This window comes from Martes martes (genome assembly GCF_963455335.1).
Source record: "Martes martes genome assembly, chromosome: 4".
NCBI lineage: Eukaryota > Metazoa > Chordata > Mammalia > Carnivora > Mustelidae > Martes > Martes martes.
In genome coordinates this window covers 101,116,326-101,134,727 of record NC_137891.1, presented here as the reverse complement: position 1 = coordinate 101,134,727, position 18,402 = coordinate 101,116,326, and the positions used below count along the sequence as shown (strand labels likewise).

The 18,402-nt window shown below is 37.2% G+C and overlaps 1 protein-coding gene across 2 annotated transcripts in view; it reads right to left on the bottom strand.

Moving 5' to 3' along the window:
* VAV3 (vav guanine nucleotide exchange factor 3) overlaps positions 1 to 18,402 on the bottom strand; it is a 363,312-nt gene that overhangs the window by 52,045 nt on the left and 292,865 nt on the right. For both annotated transcript variants that reach the window (XM_080800645.1, XM_080800646.1), the window contains exon 20: positions 13,377 to 13,513. In XM_080800645.1, the coding sequence (XP_080656771.1) occupies positions 13,377 to 13,513 (137 nt within the window). The remainder of the gene's footprint in view (positions 1 to 13,376; positions 13,514 to 18,402) is intronic.

Here is an 18,402-nt window from a genome sequence, read left to right as displayed (position 1 = left end):
AGTTTTCTTAACAAAGAAGATTTGATTTTTTTTTTAATTTATTTATTTCACACACACACAGAGATCACAAGTAGGCATAGAGGCAGGCAGAGAGAGAGAGAGGAGGAAGCAGGCTCCACACCGAGCAGAGAGCCCTATGCGGGGCTCGATCCCAGGACCCTGGGATCCTGACCTGAGCTGAAGGCTGAGGCTTTAACCCACCGAGCCACCCAGGTGCCCCAGAAGATTTGATTCTTTTAAAAATTTTTTTGTTCATCTTCTTATTTGCCTCTGGTTATGATATAGAATGGTACCTGAACTGCAGATCAGGGAGTTAAAAAAAATATATATATATATATACATATATATATATATATATGTATATATATATATATTTTTAATTTCTATTGTAGCTAAAATTCCTGTGTGGTCTAGAAGAAACGAGAAAAGTCTCTTAATGAAGAGCAAAGGAAGAGACTCCTTTGAAATGATTTGGCTACTAAAGTTGCAGGGAGAGATGCCAGGAGTAAAGACCTACTAACTCCACTCCACTCTACCTCCCCTTTCCTGACCCCAGAGGGTTTCTGGGCAGGTCCTGTGTTACAGGACAGACTGCTTAAGGCTTTTAACACAAAAGGTCAATACTGCTTACAGCTGAGTCCATAAGTAAGCAAATCATCCCCAAGCAAAGTTTGTTTTCTGTAAACCCCTGCCTTGTTGTGTTCCTTCCTATTCTCCTTCCCTTTCCTTGAGCCATCTTACTTACACCTTCCTCACCCAGCCGTGCTCTGAGAGAAGGGCTCCTAATTTAGCCTACTTATTTACATGAACTATTTCCTTCAGGATTTATCATTTGTGCTTTTATGTCTAATTAGGAGTAAAAAGTTTAACATCTGATTAAAGAAATTTCAAGAATTGGGTACAGGAATTGGGAGGGAAGCGTGGGCTTCTATGAGCCTACATATGTTAGTGGGACTCTTCCTATGAAACATGGGGAAGATGAAATTTTTAAAAATTAAAAAAAAAAAACAATCATTTTCCCACTTCTGGAAAAATGAAGCTTATCTTTCAAAATCATTAGCCATTACACAGAAATAAACTTTTTCTCCTTTTCCATTTTCTTTCAAGTTTACTTCCTATGATTTTTACAATACCCTTGTGTGTCATTTAGGTATTAAAATCCCCATTTTATAGATGAGGAATTTGAGGACATAAGGTTAAATAGCTTAGAGACTATTCTGAGAGAACAAGGATAAATTTAACTCTGACAAGATGAATGAATATTTTAATGGTCTCTCAGTTACATCGTAAAGTATAAGTTGAGTTCATAAACAATGAATTTGAAAACTTGTAAATAACATAGTACAGAAACAGCAGTCTGAATAGCATTATTCATTCCAGACCTATGGACTGAATGCCTATTTCAGGCTAGGCGCTAGAGATAAAGAGATGAAAGCCACAGTTCTTAACTTTCTGGAGTGCTCTAATCAGGCAGAGAGAACAATGAACAGACCATTGAGGATACACTAGAAGTGTTTTGCCAGAAACCCTTCTGTCAGGTTCAGAGAAGACCTCAAAGGAGGTACCCCAACCTGAGCCTTGACGGTAAAGAAGCATTTAGCTAAAAGAATGGGAAGTAGAAGGGTAAATTCAGACAGAGTGTAAAATATGAATCAATAGCTATAATTTTGAAAAAGCATGTCTCCAATGAAAAAGATTCTCCCTGACCGAGCCCTTAGTTTTGTTTTGTTTTTCAGGTTAAAATGAGGAAAACATATCTGTTAAAAAAAAAAAATCACCTGGACATCTGAATGGCCAATTATAAGCAATGGAATTGTAATCAGTGCTAAATATATCAGGCATATGGGAAATCAAGTATCTTGACAAACTAAGAAGGGTTCGCCTGTTGCATGCAAACATGACAACTGAGCTTTAGGGCAAAGATGGTAGCAAAGCGGATTTTAAAAATACTTTTTATTCAAATTCAATTTAGTTAACATGTACTGTATTATTAGTTTCAGGGGTAGGATTTAATGATTCATCAGTTTCATATAACACCCAATGCTCATTACACCAACTGCCCTCCTTAATGCTGATCACGAAATTATCCCATACCCCAACCCACCTCCCCTCCAGCAACACTCCATTTGTTTCCTAGAGTTAAGAGTCTCTTAAGGTTGGCAAAGGGGAAGTTATCACCTAATTGCCCATGGCCGAGTCAAGAGCCACACTCACTCCACCCTCTCTCCAAGCAGGGTAATGAGGAATGCTTCCCTCAGGAGACTCTCAAGCTCTCTCCAAACAGACTTATTTTCTGACTTTTCAGTTTTTCCTTTGAGGCAAAGAGAAAAAAATTTAAAAAGCTGAAACTGCTACATAAAGCAATGCTGTGTTTCCTGATTGTTCTACCAAAGAAGAACTAAACTGCCTTTAAAAATGTTTTTCTTTAGAGGTGTTAAGAATTATAAATGATTCTCCTAAAACAAAGGTAGGATAGTCTAACATATAGAACTAAGGCAGAAGAGAAGTCTGAAAAAGTCTAATTTTAATCCTGCAAATGCCAACATACATAGATGGGTGATAAATTTGGCCCTTTAAAACCACAATTCCAATTTACCCTCTTTATGGAGATTTCTGTGAATTAATCAGAATGTGCGTAAAAACATTTTCACTCCTTAGAATAAGGATCATGTAGATGCATGATTTGTAAGTGTGAAGTATCACAACTATTTTTCTAGGTTATTTAACTTTCATTGTGGATAAAAATATATATTTTTGGCACACTGATTACAGTTCTCCTGGTTATAATTGTCTTTTGGTTCCAGTTAGCTTACAAGATTCTCCCTGTGGAACATTTGGGTATTCATAAATGGCAATGGAGCAAATAAAACCCCATGATATAGGACAGAGGATCCTCATTGTTTCATAAGCTTTATTATAAGAAGAAAATACATAAAACTCTTTATTGTTTAAAAAAAAAAAAAAGACCCAATAGTTGGCATGGCATGATTTTACATTTGCTTGCTTCTTACTCTTGCCCTCTTTGTACCTCTTCTGGGAAAATAAAGTTTCTAATAGAAATAGTCTCTCTCAGCATGAAGAACCTTCTCCTTCATTCCTAAGTCCTTATTCTCACATACTGAAACAACTTTAAAGCAACAGGTTTGTCATCAGTCCAATGACATGATCAGAATGGTTCCATATGTTGTTACTCTCAGTAAAAACTATGCCTTACACCTGCACTAGGAAATGTACTCTAAATGGCCAATTTCCTCTTTTATATTCATTTCACTTGAAGACAATTTTATGGAACTTTCAAGGAAAGAGAAAGAAGACAACAAAGACGACAAGAAAAAGCTGCCAAAATGAATCCCTTCAATGCAAGGACCATACAGAGAATATTTTTACAGCTCAATTGTCAACTCATTGTTTGAAAGAAGTTATAATGAAAATGCAGATACCCACTCACTTTGATAGCATCAGAAATTACTGTTGTTATAATAATAATATAGACTAGACTATAATAGCTATTCATAGAAAGTTCCTGATAGAAAGTGGAGGATAATTTGTATTCTCTGGACATAGAGTATGTAGAAAACATGACAGTCTACAATAAAATTCAACTTTCTACACTAATGAGTGAAGTGACTCACTTGAAAGAAGAGGAGAAAACAGTTTAGTCTTAAAAGCATAATTTCTTGAAAATTTCCAAATAAGCCAAAGCACTTAACTAGTACAAAAGACATTTTTGAAAATCAAATGCAAAGCCACTGTAATATTGCAATATCTATATTGTTACCCACAGTTTTAACTTTACATGTATTTGTAGCAATATAATTATAAAAGCGTTAACACAAAACTTAACATGGAAACCAGGTGCATCACCTATTCTGAGCTTTGATCATTCCTTAGGTCATTAAACCACAAGGTTAGAAACCTGTTGTCTTTTTTTGTGGTCAGTACAAAACATGAAGTAAGACCCAAAGTACCTCAATGAGGGGTGCCTGAGTGGCTCAGTGGGTTAAGCCTCTGCCTTTGGCTTGGGTCATGATCCCAGGGTCCTGGGATCAAGCCCCACATCGGGCTCTCTGCTCAGCAGGGAGACTGCTTCCCCAGCGCCCTCTCTGCCTGCTGCTCTGCCTACTTGTGATCTCTCTCTCTATGTCAAATGAACAAAAATAAAATCTTCAAAGTACTTGGATGAATGAATGGATGAATGCTAGAAGCTACTATTTAATGAGCACTGGGCTAGACCTCTTTCATATATCATTTATTTTATTCTGTATGCATTTTACAGATGATAAAACTGAGGCCCTTATAAAACATTTTACAGATGATAAAACAGAGAGTAATCTATGTAAGGTCATGATGCCAATAGATGGCAGAATCAGTAACTGCCGCTCAGCAAAATGAGCTACAATTTCCTAAACTCTAACACAGAAAAGAAAAACACTTATTTTTCTGGTGCCAATTATATGCAATCTCTAATGAGACCAAACCAATTGGGTAGGGACCAAAAAGGAGGTGCCTAAAAACTACCCTCTCAGAAGCAATTAAATACATACACACATAGATACACATGCACACACAGGGCAGAGTGACATCCTTTAGGATGCAAACCATAAAGTACTTGTCTTCTTTGAATACGATTATCAACAAAGTAATGGACACGGAACCACTGCAAGCACACCCACAAACTGCTGTAACTTCAAAGGATCAAAACAGCAACATTCTTTACACATCTAGATTCAATACAGAGGAAAGATTTTTTTCAGAAATTTTTAGGGTGCCTGGGTGACTCAGTTGGTTAAGCAACTGCCTTCAGCTCAGGTCACGATCCCAGAGTACCAGGAACGAGTCCCACATCGGGCTCCCAGCTCCACAGGGGGTCTGCTTCTCCCTCTGACCTTCTCCTCTCTCATGCTCTCTCTCACTGTCTCTCTCTCTCAAATAAATAAATAAAATATTTTTTAAAAAAAATTTAAAAAAAAGAAATTTTGAAAACACGGCATTCTGAATCATGCCATTGAGTAAGTACAAGAGTAAGTTCACATCCAGACCAGTTTCCTACATATACCTTCCATATGTACAACGTGTAAAACAAAAGCTTGGAGAATTGCAAGATGTGAAGTACTTTTTAATCAAAGAAAACACTTATATCAAGTTCTGTATGAAGTTTGTGGCAAATATATTTTAATTGCATATTAATTCTTAGAAAATGTTCCCTTTGGTAACTATCCGATACTAAGTATTGATCAAGTTCACTGTGACACCTTATCTTGTAGCTATGCTTAATAAGATGGTGTGCTACCCAAGACCAAGGAGTAAGCTGGAAATCATTGGATCACCCTAGTCAATGGCTTACATTAAATTTATCTAGGGTTGGGGCGCCTGGATGGCTCAGTGGGTTAAACCCTCTGCCTTTGGCTCAGGTCATGATCTCATGATCCCAGGGTCCTGGGATCGAGCCCTGCATCGGGCTATCTGCTCGGTAGGGAGCCTGCTTCCTCCTCTCTCTCTGCCTGCCTCTCTGCCTACTTGTGATCTCTGTCAAATAAATAAATAAAATCTTTAAAAAAAAATTTATCTAGGGTTCTCTTGAACCCAGACCAGTTGTACCCTAATATCTGGAAGTGGGGTTGTGTGTTGACATTATTGCAAAGCCCCTAGATGACTCAGAGTTGTGAGTATAGCTCTGGTCCAGTCCTGTTCTATAACAAAAAAAGAAACTAAGCCACGTAGTGACTGAGTAACTTGACCCAAGCCACACAACTAGTTGGCAACAGATGCATGACTTGAATCAGGTTTTTCTCACAGTGCCACTGTTCTTTTCAATAAGGCTAGAATCTGTTGGCTAAAAAAAATACGTTGACTAGCTAAAAAGAATGCATAAGACAATTTTGACTTATGCTACATCCTTGTTGAAAACATTAGATGAACTTTTAATTTATCTCTGAAAATTCAAACATATTGCTAGCTCCCAGCAAGCATGAATGGATCCTCTAAAGACAGGAGACATAATGTCAAACCAAAAATTGGAGTTGATAATTGAAATATGAGCAGTGTCTGAGAAGTGAGTATAGAGTTGACACTCAATATATATTTGCTGATCTGAAATAAATGTGCTAATTGTTTTTCTCTGCTCTAGACATTAACCATCTTCCCCTTAACAGATATACACATACATTTTATCATACAATGGTCTCATTTCTCTTACAATTTTCCTGAGAGTTTCCAAAGCCATTATACCACCATACCAGAAAAGCTTCATGCTTCCAGGCCATTGAAAGGAAATGACAAATAATAATGTCTTTCTTATCATCTAAAAAGAATAGGAGGCAATACAATTTAGTAAAAAGAACACTGAGTTTCCAGTTCTTCATGTAAGAATCTTGCTAGTCATCACCCTGCCTAACAAGTAAAACACTGAATAGATTGAAAAAAATCAACAATTCTTGGATCCATAAGAGAGGGAAAGACACAGGACAAACCTCAGCCTCCAGGAATGGAAAGACAGACTAGCAAACATAGGGAGTCACAACTTTCCAGAGCAGAGACTCCCCAGCAGAAACTGCTGTGGGATCTAGTGCCAGTGCTGGGCTAGGAAAACCTGAACTGGTATTGACAAATTGCCGAAAGTTCAGTGCTTACAACTCTGAGAGTTAAACAATCCAGGGGTAGCCATCATAGGGGAAACCCACAATATTGTAAGACTACCTTTAGGAGCTTGGCCAGATTCATACAGTAAACAGGAGAGGAAAATCCCCAGCTTCTGGCAGAAGGAGGAGAAAAAGCACTCTGCTCGTCTTCGTCTTCTTCTTCAGATTTATTTGTTTATTTGAGTGAGAGAGAGAGAGAGAGAGAAAGAATGTGTATGCGTGTGAGTGGAGTGAGAAGGAGAAGGAAAGAAGCAGAGTCTCCAATGAGCGGGGAGCCCCACATGCAGGGCTGGATCTCAGGACCCTGAGATCATGACCTGAGCTGAAATCAAGGGGAGTCAGATGTTCATTCCACTGAGCCACCCAGGTGCTCCCACTCTGCTCTTCTTAATAAGATGTGCCCTCAGGAAAAACTAGTTAAAGGAAGCCTGAGCAGTTGGGGTATTACCAGAGTAATATACCCCATAATATATGGGGTGGTGGGGGGGCGGAGGGGCGGGGAAAAAAATACTCAGCTCTAGCTCACTCTACCCAACCTTTTCCACCATGGCAGGGAGGAAAAAAAAAGACAAACAACACTTGGAAGTTCATCATCCAGAGGCATAAGATCACTGAAACAGAAATATATCTGGGAAACCCCTAACTATTTGAAAACTAAATAGTGCACTTCTAAATGACCCATAAGAAGAAAGTGAAAAAGTGAAAAAAAATGCTAGAAAGTATTTCAAGATGAACAAAAATAAAAATACAGCCCTTATCAAACATTTAGGAGGCAGCAAAAGTAGTACTTAGAAATTTATAGCACTAAATGCCTATATTAGAAAAGAGGATTCTCAAACCAATGAGGACCTTAAAAAACTAGAAAAATAAGAACAAATTAAACCCCAAGTAAGAAGGCAGGAATAAAGAATGGAGCAGAAATCAGGGAAATATGAAACAGAAAAATAGAACCAACCTCGTATGAGTTTAATAAAATTCATAACCAATTAATTAGACTGATCAAGAAAAAAAAGCAAAGACAAATTACCTATGTCAGAAATGAGAGGTGACACTACTATAAAGTCTACACAAAAACTATCAAAGCTTACCCAGAAAGAAATTGATAACCTGAATAGCCATATATTTACTAAGGAAACCGTAATAAAAACGAAATAAAATGAAACAAAAAAACCAAACCAAAACAAAACAAAACAAAAAAAAAACAACCCCAACTTCCTATAAAGGAAACTCTAGGCCTGGAGAGCTTCCCTGATAAATTCTATAAAACACTTCAGGAAAAAATAATGCTGATTCTATAAAAACTCTTTCAGAAAGTTTAAGAGAAATGAATAGCTCCCCATTCATTCTTTGGGTGTTAAACTATTAACAAACCTGGACAAATAAATTACAAGAAAATAAAACAACAATAAATAAAAAGGACAATCTATTGTTACCAGTTGGGGTTTATCTCTGGAAAGCAAGATTGGTATGACATCAGAAAATCAATGTAATTCACCAAATTAATAAATTATAAAAAGTGATAGAATCATTTCAATTGATGCAAAAAGAACCTTTGGTAAAACCCAACATAAATTACTGATAAAAACTTTCAGCAAAGTAGGCCTAGCATAGAACATCCTCAACTTAATGACAGGTTTTTATAAAAAATTACAGGTAACATTGTACCTAATAGTAAAGGACTAATAGTAAAGAACTTAATGCTTTCCCCCATGAGATCAGGAATAAAGCAAGTATATACCTTTCCCCTAATTCTAGTAGCATTTTCCTGGACGTTCCAGCCATTGTCATAAGGCAAGAAAGAAATAGAAAGCATTTAGACTACAAAGGAAGAAGTAAAACCACATTTATTCATTGACAACATGATTGTCCATATTTTAAAAATCTATTAGAATTGGCGTGCCTGGGTGGCTCAGTTAGTTAAGTGTACAACTCTTGGTTTTGGCTCAGGTCATAATCTCAGGGTCATGAGATTGAGCACCATGTTGGGCTCCACGCTCAGCAGGGAATCTGCTTGAGATTCTGAGATTCTCTCTCTCCTTCTCTCTCCATCCCTCCCCTCCCCCCTCACTTGCTGTCTCTCTCTCAAAAATAAATAAATCTTTTTAAAAATCTGCTAGAATAATTCTAATTTAACTAATTGGAATTAATTCCTATAAGTGAGTTTAACAAGGTTGTAGGGCAAAAGATCAATTTATAAAAGTCAGTTATATAGCAATAAATAGAAAATGAAATTATAAAACTATCATGTACAATAAGATCAAATGAAATATGAAATAATTAAGGATATATGATAAAAGATGTGCATGTCCTTCACTCTGACAACTATAAAACATTGCTGAGAAACTAAAGACCTAAATAAATGGAGAGCTAAACCATGTTCAGTGGTCAGAAGACTCAATATTGTTAAGATATCAGTTTTCTCATACTGATCTATAATTCAACACAATCCCAATAAAAACTGCAGCAACCTTCTATTGGTGAGATAAGATGTCTCCAAAATTCATAGGAAATACAAAGCACCTAGAAGAGCCAAAACACCTCTCAAAAGAAAAAATCTGGAGGACAAACACTGTCTGATTTTAAGACATTAATTTGTTACAACAATCAAAATAGCATTGTATTATTTTAAATATGGAGAGAGATCCATGGAACTGAATACAGAATCCAGAAACATACCAACACGTAAACAGACAACTGATTTTCTACAAAAGTGCAGAGGCAATCCCGTGGAGAAATGACTATCTTTTCAACATATGGTGCTGGAACACAAGGATCTCCATATGCAAAAAAATGAACACCATTTTTTAAAAAAAATGAACACATATTCAAAAATACCTCAAAATAGACTATAAACCTAAATTTAAAGCCTAAAGCTATAAAACTTCTAGAAGAGAATGAAAGAAAATATCTTTGTATCCTTGGATAGGCAACTATTTCTTAAATGCAATGCCCATGTGCACGATCCTTAATGTAACAAATTAACAAACTTTTTTTACTTTGAATATATCAAAGTAAAAACTTCTGTTATATATACACCATTATTAAGATAATAAAAAGTCAGGCAACAAGCTAGGAGAAAATAAAGGGAAATCATATTTTATTAAGATCTAAGGGGGCACCTGGGTCACTCAGTCGTTTAAACGTCCGACTCTTGATTTTGGCTCAGGTCAAGATCTCAGGGTTGTGAGATCAAGTCCTTATCGAGCTCTGGATTCAGTGGAAGTCTGCTTGAGATTCTTTCCCTCTCCCACTGCCCTTTCCCCTACTTGCATGTGTTCTCTCTCTAAATAAATAAATAAATAAAAATCTTTAAAAAAAGGAAAGAACTTGTACCTAAAATATATGCAGAACTCTCAAAACTCAATAATAAGAAAACACAGCCCATAAAAAAATTTGACAAAATGTTTGAATAAGCACTTCATCAGTGAAGGTATATGGGTGGTAAATAAGCACATGGACAGATGCTCAATATCATTAGTCATTAGAGAAATGCAAATCAAAACCACAATAAGGTCCCACCATACACCTGTTAGAAAAGATAAAATTTAAATGACTGACCACACCCACTGCTGGTGAGGATATTATTGGAGCACCTAGAATGCTCATATACAGCTGGCAGAAATGTTAACACTCAAATCTCTTAGAAAAACAGTTTGGTAATCTCTCAAAAATTTAGCCATGTATCTACATATGATCTGCCCATTTCCCTTTCAATATTTACCTAAAAATGAAGCATATGTCTATATAAAGACTTATACGTGAAAGTTTACAGAAGCTTTCTTTGTAATAGCCCCAAACTGGTCATAACTTAAAAGTCCATCAACTGGCTAAAGGATAGATTGTGCTATACCCATACATAGAATAATAGTAAGCAATAAAAAGAAAGAACTTCTTCCGTTTAGCATAATGTCCTCCAAGTTCCTCCACACTTTTGCAAATGGCAGGATTTCCTCCTTTTGGAAGTCTGAATAATATCCCTTGTGTGTGTGTATATATATTTTTTCTTTATTTGTATATCCATTTGTATATCCATGTATATGTGTATCTTTATCCATGCATATAAGTATTTTCTTTATCCATTAGTCCACTGAGGGACATTAGGTTACTTCTGTGTCTTGCCTATACTTATGTGAAGAATCTAAAATAACCAAATGCATAGAAATAAAGAACAGAATGGTGGCTGCCAGGGACTGGTGTAAAGGGGAAACGGGGCAGTATTAGTCCAAGAGTGCAAAGTTCAAATTGTGCACAATAAGTCCTAGAGATGTACAGCATAGAGTCTGTATTTAATAATCCTGAGTTCTATACTTAAAATTATACTTATTCATTAATAATCCTGTGTTATATACTTAAAAATCCATTAAATGGCTAGATCTTAAATGTTATCACATAAGTAAATAAATGAAGAAGGCGGGGGAAACTTCTGGAAGTGAAGGATAGGTTTACGGCATACATTGTGGTGATGGCTTCAAGGATTTATACTTATCTCCAAGTCTTGTCAAGTTGCAGGCATTAAATGTATACAGCTTTTTGTATTCTAATTACACAATCAATAAAATGGTTTTTTAAAAAATAACTATTGTTACACAAAGCGACATGGTTTAATCTCAAAATAATTATGCTGAGTGAAAAAAGCCATACAAAAACTAATAGTTACTGTACGATGAAGTATATAAAATTCTTTTTTTTTTAACGTACTCTATAAGATTTTGAAAAATGCAAACTCATTGCCTGAAAGCAGAACAGTGCTTGCCTGGGGATTGAGGAAGAGCAACAGGTAGAAGCATGAGAGAGAAATTACTTTGGGGGCTGTTTTTTATCATCTTGATTAATGATATTTCACTTGTATATTCATTTGTCAAAACTTATCAAATTGTACACTTTAAATACATGCAATGCATTATGTATCGCAACATTTTCTTTTTTTTTTTAAGATTTTTATTTATTTATTTGACAGAGAGAGATCACAAGTAGACAGAGAGGCAGGCAGAGAGAGAGAGAGAGGGAAGCAGGCTCCCTGCTGAGCAGAGAGCCTGATGCGGGACTTGATCCCAGGACCCCTAGATCATGACCTGAGCCGAAGGCAGCGGCTTAACCCACTGAGCCACCCAGGCGCTCCCCCCGCCCCTTTTTTTTAAGTGGCATTCGTTTCTGCAGGAGACTACATTATAAATAGGGCATGAGGAGGGAGAGATGAAGTACAGACTACTCTCTCAAGCAGTTTAGTTTTAGACTGGAAGAGGGAGACTAAAATAACCAGATAGAAAGTTGGGTTAATGTATTTTAAGATGGGAGGAGCTTAAGTATATTTATTTGCCACAGAAAAGAAGTAAGTGGAGAGGACAGAGTTGAAAATGTAGGAGTCAAGAGTCAGCTGATTGTGGGCTGAAAAACCTATGAAGAAAAAGAAGTCTTGAGTAGGAGGAATCTTACAGGTACACAGGCAGGTATATTTTGTTTTGGGGGTGGAATGTGCAGGACTGGACTAAAGAGTCAGTAGCGTTTCAGTCGTTCATTCTATCTCTTCAGTTTTTAGAAAGAATGAGGTGTGAGAGGGGTGGGATACGAAAGAGGAATAGTGGAGTTTTGGAAGACCCACTGGCCACAGCACTGACTACAGTGGTTGGAGAGAAATTTCCATCTAGGAGCATTCATCTGTAACAGAATGGCAGACCATAAATATTTTAAGTCAACAAAATAACTATCATTTATGCATGTACACAATGGATTATTATCTACCAGTTCTTCCCTCCTCTCTCTGCCCCTAGCCCAATTTCACTTATGTGCTACTCTTTCTGCTGAGCCCGTGCCCTTTTCCCTCAACACACATTTTAACAAACTCCTTAATTTTATTGGGAAATACTTCTAACATACACATGAAAATAGAGAATACTTTAGCGAACAGCAATGTTCTCCCATCCAGCTTTATCAAATCTCAACACTATACCACACTGCCCTCACCTAACAATCCTTAGAGCAAATACAGGGTTACTGGACAAGAGAGGTTTCATCACCAGCAAACATCAACAGGCTCACTTACTTCTTGCATTTCATACATGTCATGAATAATGCCCAGAGCACCTCTGAGAACTTCAGTGTTTCTGTGGGTAGGCACAAATCAAATATGGCCAGAAATGGCCACTGGCAAGCTAATTAGGTGGTTCCCCTGAAATGAACCATTAATATGTTAAAGCAATGCAAATTAGATCACACCCACAGGTCCTAGGTCTGGAAAAAAATGCTCTGGCAAAGTACGAATTTTTTTTTTTTTTTTATAAAAGATTTTATTTATTTATTTGTCAGAGAGAGAGAGAGAGCAAGAGCGAGCATTGGCAGACGGAGGCAGAGGGAGAAGCAGGCTTCCTGCTGAGCAAGGAGCCCGATGTGGGACTCGATCCCAGGACACTGGGATCATGACCTGAGCCGAAGGCAGCTGCTTAACCAACTGAGCCACCCAGGCGTCCCCAAAGTACGAATTTTTAATAAAAATGGTAATTATGATTCACAGCACGGATCCTATTTTTCTTTAGCATTCTTATGTTCACTGCCACTTTGGCGCTGGTAAACATGGGAAGGCTAATAAAAAACATTTTTCCCCACCTCATGTAAAATTTCTGAAGCTGAAAGCATGAAGTTAGTTTCTAAAGAAAGAGCTTTATTCTTTAAGCAACCATAAATCATACATTAAGTAGAAACAAAAACCAAACCAAACCACGGTCCAAATGACAGAGATATTACCTGCCAGAACAGACTATGGGCATCTCCTCTCAGAAGTTCGACTGTATCCCCTGCCTGGATATGCAGTGGGGGTCCTTCATGAAGAGCTGGGAGCGGTACTCCTGTATAGTTCTTAATGACCTGCATCTTTGGTAAGCCTGAAAATAAGCAACACAACTTTTAGAATTGAGAAAATAATGACATGTGAAGCCTGAATGTACTTTAAAGTAAGAACAAGGCCATTAACATTACCAAGGTTTAATAGCACCAAGGCCACGTAAACATTTGAAGTAACTACAATGGAATGCTTTTCAACCTTCTTATTATTTGAGAAGGTAATGGAATAAGACACATATTTATCTCCTGATCCCTTACATACTTTTCCTCTCCCTCACCATCAATCTCTTTTTAGTTGAAAAAATATTTCTTTCAGCTGATGCCTGCTTCATAAAAAACATATCACGTACAGTTTAATGGAAAAGAATCAATTTTTTCATCAACACTATCCTTTCTGCCTATTACTTTCCTCTTGGGCACTGGCTGATTTCATCACTAAGGAGGCTCACCCTTTCTGTGTATGTATCACAGCGCCCAGTATAAGGCTCATATCTTAAGGTTATCTTTGTAATTCAAAAGCAAAAAGGTGATGGATGTGCCACCGCAATACTTAAGACATTTATATGGAGAAATTCTTCAGGCTCAAATTTAGGCTTGCAAAACAGACCCAATAAAGGGAACATGTCTAAGCCAATAGCATCAACAACACTTGAAATACAGATCCAACCTTTTTCTTTGTATTTCGAAGAACGTGCAATGAAGGTCTCAGTTCAATATTTCATCTTTGAGAACAGCTTCAACTGCACCCAAGCCTAACTACACCTATACTGGTCACAAACGGACAATTTCACAGTCACCTTTTCATTTATAGGTGAGATGCTCCCTCCTGTGAGAGAGAACACTCATAAACATGACATTTGGTGCACATTCAGGGACTCGAGCCATTGCTTATTACACATGTCAAGACTTTTTATTCAATGATTGACCATGGTAAAGCTGTAACTTGCTGGAAATGCTATGCCCAATAGAGTAGGAGCATGCGTGGTGGTCCTTCAGTTCTAGATGTCCAAGTTACCTAGAAAAGGTTGTCCAGGTTACACAGACCTCAATACCTACATGAAATGCTCCTGCAAACAATTTAATACAGTACTCATAATCCCCCTTCAATAACCATCCCAAATGGAAGAAAGCAAGTAGAGCTGTAAATTAAGCAGAATTGAAAAGCGTTAGTCAAGACCTTCTTATCAACTCATCCATCAGAAGGCAGGAGGACTGAAAAATGTTGGACCCTTCACCCCAATTTAGCTGCTGTAAATGCTGAGGCATGTTACGAGTTGCTACATCTCCCCTTTGCTTCAGTTCTTGTGCCCCAGAACCCCTGGAGGGATGACTTTCATCCCACATCTTTCATGGAGTGTTTCCCGACCAGATGCCCTTACACAAACAGCAGACTTGATTGTCTTTCCCAAAAACAACACTCAACAGAACTCTTCTCAGTCAAGTGTTTATCAGACTTGCTCTCAACACACAGTATATGCCTTGAGTAGAGAAAAAAGCTTATTTTATGTTTTCTATCAAGTTGCTGTTGTTTATTTTATATGAGACCTAAATATTTCCTGCACACAACTGATTTAGAAGTTCCAAAGATGGAAGAGGATGCAGCCTAAAGTAGAATTTTAGTCTGGTCTGAACAATAGTTACTCCATGTTGGGGGGCCAGAGTTGTGGTTAGCCTCAGTTTTGTGTGTTTGTTTTTTAAAGATTTTATTTATTTATTTGAAAGAGAGAGAGAGATCACAAGTAGCCAGAGAGGCAGGCAGAGAGAGTGGGGGAAGCCGGCTCCCTGCTGAGCAGAGAGCCGAATGCAGGGCTCGTCGATCCCAGGACCCTGAGATCATGACCTGAGCCGAAAGCAGAGGCTTAAGCCACTGAGCCACCCAGGGGCCCCTAGCCTCAGTTTTGTTGAACATTCTTAGAACAAGGAAAGCATTTCATTAGTAGGCTCCCTTGATAATTTGTTTTTATGTCAATTTTAAAATAAAGGCTGAAGACAAGGAATAAGAGTTTTAAAACCTGAAATAACTGATGTGGCCTCAAAGACTGGGACCAGTGAAGTGCTTGGAAGGGCTCTGGCCTTCCCTGCATAGACCCACAGAGACAAAACCAAGCAGTGCCTGATGGAAACAATACCTCTGTGATTGCCAACATGCCCAATGTAGTCCATTCTCAAGAACATGGCTGAAAAAGCATAAAGTGTCTAGAGAAAAAAAATTAATGACATCTCACCAACCATATATAAATTAGGGGTTAACATATGGCATACCCAGGTGACAAAGAAGGCTGTGAAATGTAAGACATGGAACAATGCTGCCTTATTTATCTTTTTTGATGGACTGGAATGCCCATTACACATAGCCTACTAAAATCCTACTTAAAATTTGAAGTCTTATATATATTAATATGCTCTGATCAGGAAATGAGGCCTCAGTAGTCTTAAAACTTACTTAGAACTAAGTCGTCTTTGAAATGATGGACTTGGTTTCTTTAGTCTTACTTATTGCTAAATTTTTCATTTACTGTATCTCTTCTGCTATAACTTTCTTCTTGGTTATGAACTTCATTTGGGAAGTTGATCTAGTAAGCACACTAGCATAGGGTGTGTTGCTGACCTCATTCCTAAAACGGAATTGTGTGCCCTTTGCCAAGAGTGATGGTTGAGCCTGGGTAATAGGCAAAAAGACATTGCTACTAACTTGAATTTGGCCATAAGTGACTTTCAAAATACAGCATTTATTTGATTCACATTTTTTTTGTGTGTGTGGGATGAGTTAGGAGTTTATAATGGAATTAATATTTTTTAGTCATTTATTAGAATAATCTCTGGCTATTTACTTCTGATAGGTCAGCACTTCCCATTTCAGGATGATCTGTCATCAGGTCAACAGGGCTCCAGAGATCAAAGAATAAAAGGGATCGAGCAAGGCCACTGTGACATAATGAATTCTGACACCTTGACCTTGCCGCTGGTGCTTGCATATAATAGGAGTGCTAGGATACTGGTGTTCCGAATGGCTTATATTCCTCCTTTTTATAAAAAGAAAGAAAGAAAGGGAGGGAGGGAAAGACAGACAGACATGGTAACATTGCTGAGAAGGTGAACATAATCCCATTAATGGATAGATAAAAATGCAATTAAAATAAGAAGAGAGATTGGGTTAAACTTCATGTCAGCACTCAACCATCAATATAATTGTTAACACAGTCTAATGCCAGGCAGGCATCACACCTCATAAATGAGATCAAGAATGGAGAAGAAATTAGATTTACAGATCCTCATATTTCAAATAGCCATTTAGTGTTGATTTACTGCAGGTTTTCCTCTCTCCTTATAAAATATTCCTGACAGGTTCTTTTTTTTTTTTTGGATTTTTTTTAAAGTTTTTAATTTTTTATTTTTTATTAACATATAATGTATTATTAGCCCTAGGGGTACAGGTCTGTGAATTGTCAGGCTTACACACTTCACAGCACTCAGCATAGCCCATACCCTCCCCAGTGTCCATAACCCAACCACCCTCTCCCTACCCCCCGACCCCCAGCAACCCTCAGTTTATTTTATGAGATTAAGAGTCTCTTGTGGTTTGTCTCCCTCTTCCTGACAGGTTCTAACCTCTCTTTAAAAATGTCCAGCAGAGAACATTCACTACATGTTTTTATGATAACTCATTGGGGTGTATAGTTTATTAACAAACTCTATCTAAAATTTACTCCAAAATCTCTGTGTAACTTCTCTTCATTGACCTGCCTCCTTCCATCTGGAGTTATGTTGGAGGTGGAAAATCTCCTTTTTATACATTAGCCTTTCAAAATTTGTTCAGGCTTAAAATCCCTAGTTATTCATATTTTCCTTTAGCTATCCTTACGTCAAGGAATTCTAAAATGCAAAGCATTATAAATCTACAAAAGTAGATGACAGTTTTCCTCACTAACTCTGATCAATCAGAAATAAACAACCAAAAGTTATTCTAAAAACTGATTTTAAAAATACAAATTCCATTATATTATAAAATCACAACTCATCCCAGAAAACAGCTTCTTTCCTCTTGGGTAACACAGACCCAAGCATTGTTCAGTTTCTTTCTGCTCCAGAATGGCATTTATAGTGCATAGACTGGCATAGTTACAGGGCTGCTCATCAAAATCTGAAAATTTATCATGCAACTACCTTCAGATATTAAATGCAAAAAATCATATATAATTCCAACATGTACAGTTAAGTAATGTAGGAAGTTCCCGAAACTTTATATAATGACTTATCTTTATCTAAAGGAATATAATTAAAATGGCTAAGACTAATTAGTGCTCCTGCCAAATGTTATTTTAGCTTGTTTCATTCCCTACAGCAAATACTTTGCTGTGCAGCTAACTACATCCTTGATATATAACTTCTGGACAGTTTTGCCCTTTAACTTTTGTTCACACTAGTCATTATACTTAGTCTTAAATCAGACAAGGTTCCCAAGTCATCTTATGCATGAATTAACAAACTGAAGAATCGGCAATATTAAAATTATGGCTATACTCCAGTACCAGTCATCAGGTTCCAGTTAAATAAAACTGAAGCCAATGTAATTACAAGGGATGCTAGAGCTTTCCAAAACAATATGCAAGTGAAAGGGGATCTGAAGCAAGATTTCCTTCCAAGTTTGAATCCAATGCCACTAAGAATGACACATGCCAAGAAATCTTTAAAAAATAATTTTTTAAAGTTAATTCTAAGCAGAACCCTATCTAAAAGTTAGCCAGATATAAACTATTTCATGGACAATTTTCACATAAACCCTCAAAATTCAATGAACAGCCTACTGTACCACTATCAACCACTTGGCTTCTAAGAAGAGTGATGGCCACAACATAGATTAGTGTTTATACACAATGCTGATATCACTGTCCTAACGCAACGGGCTTCCTCGGGGCAATAACTTAGAGAA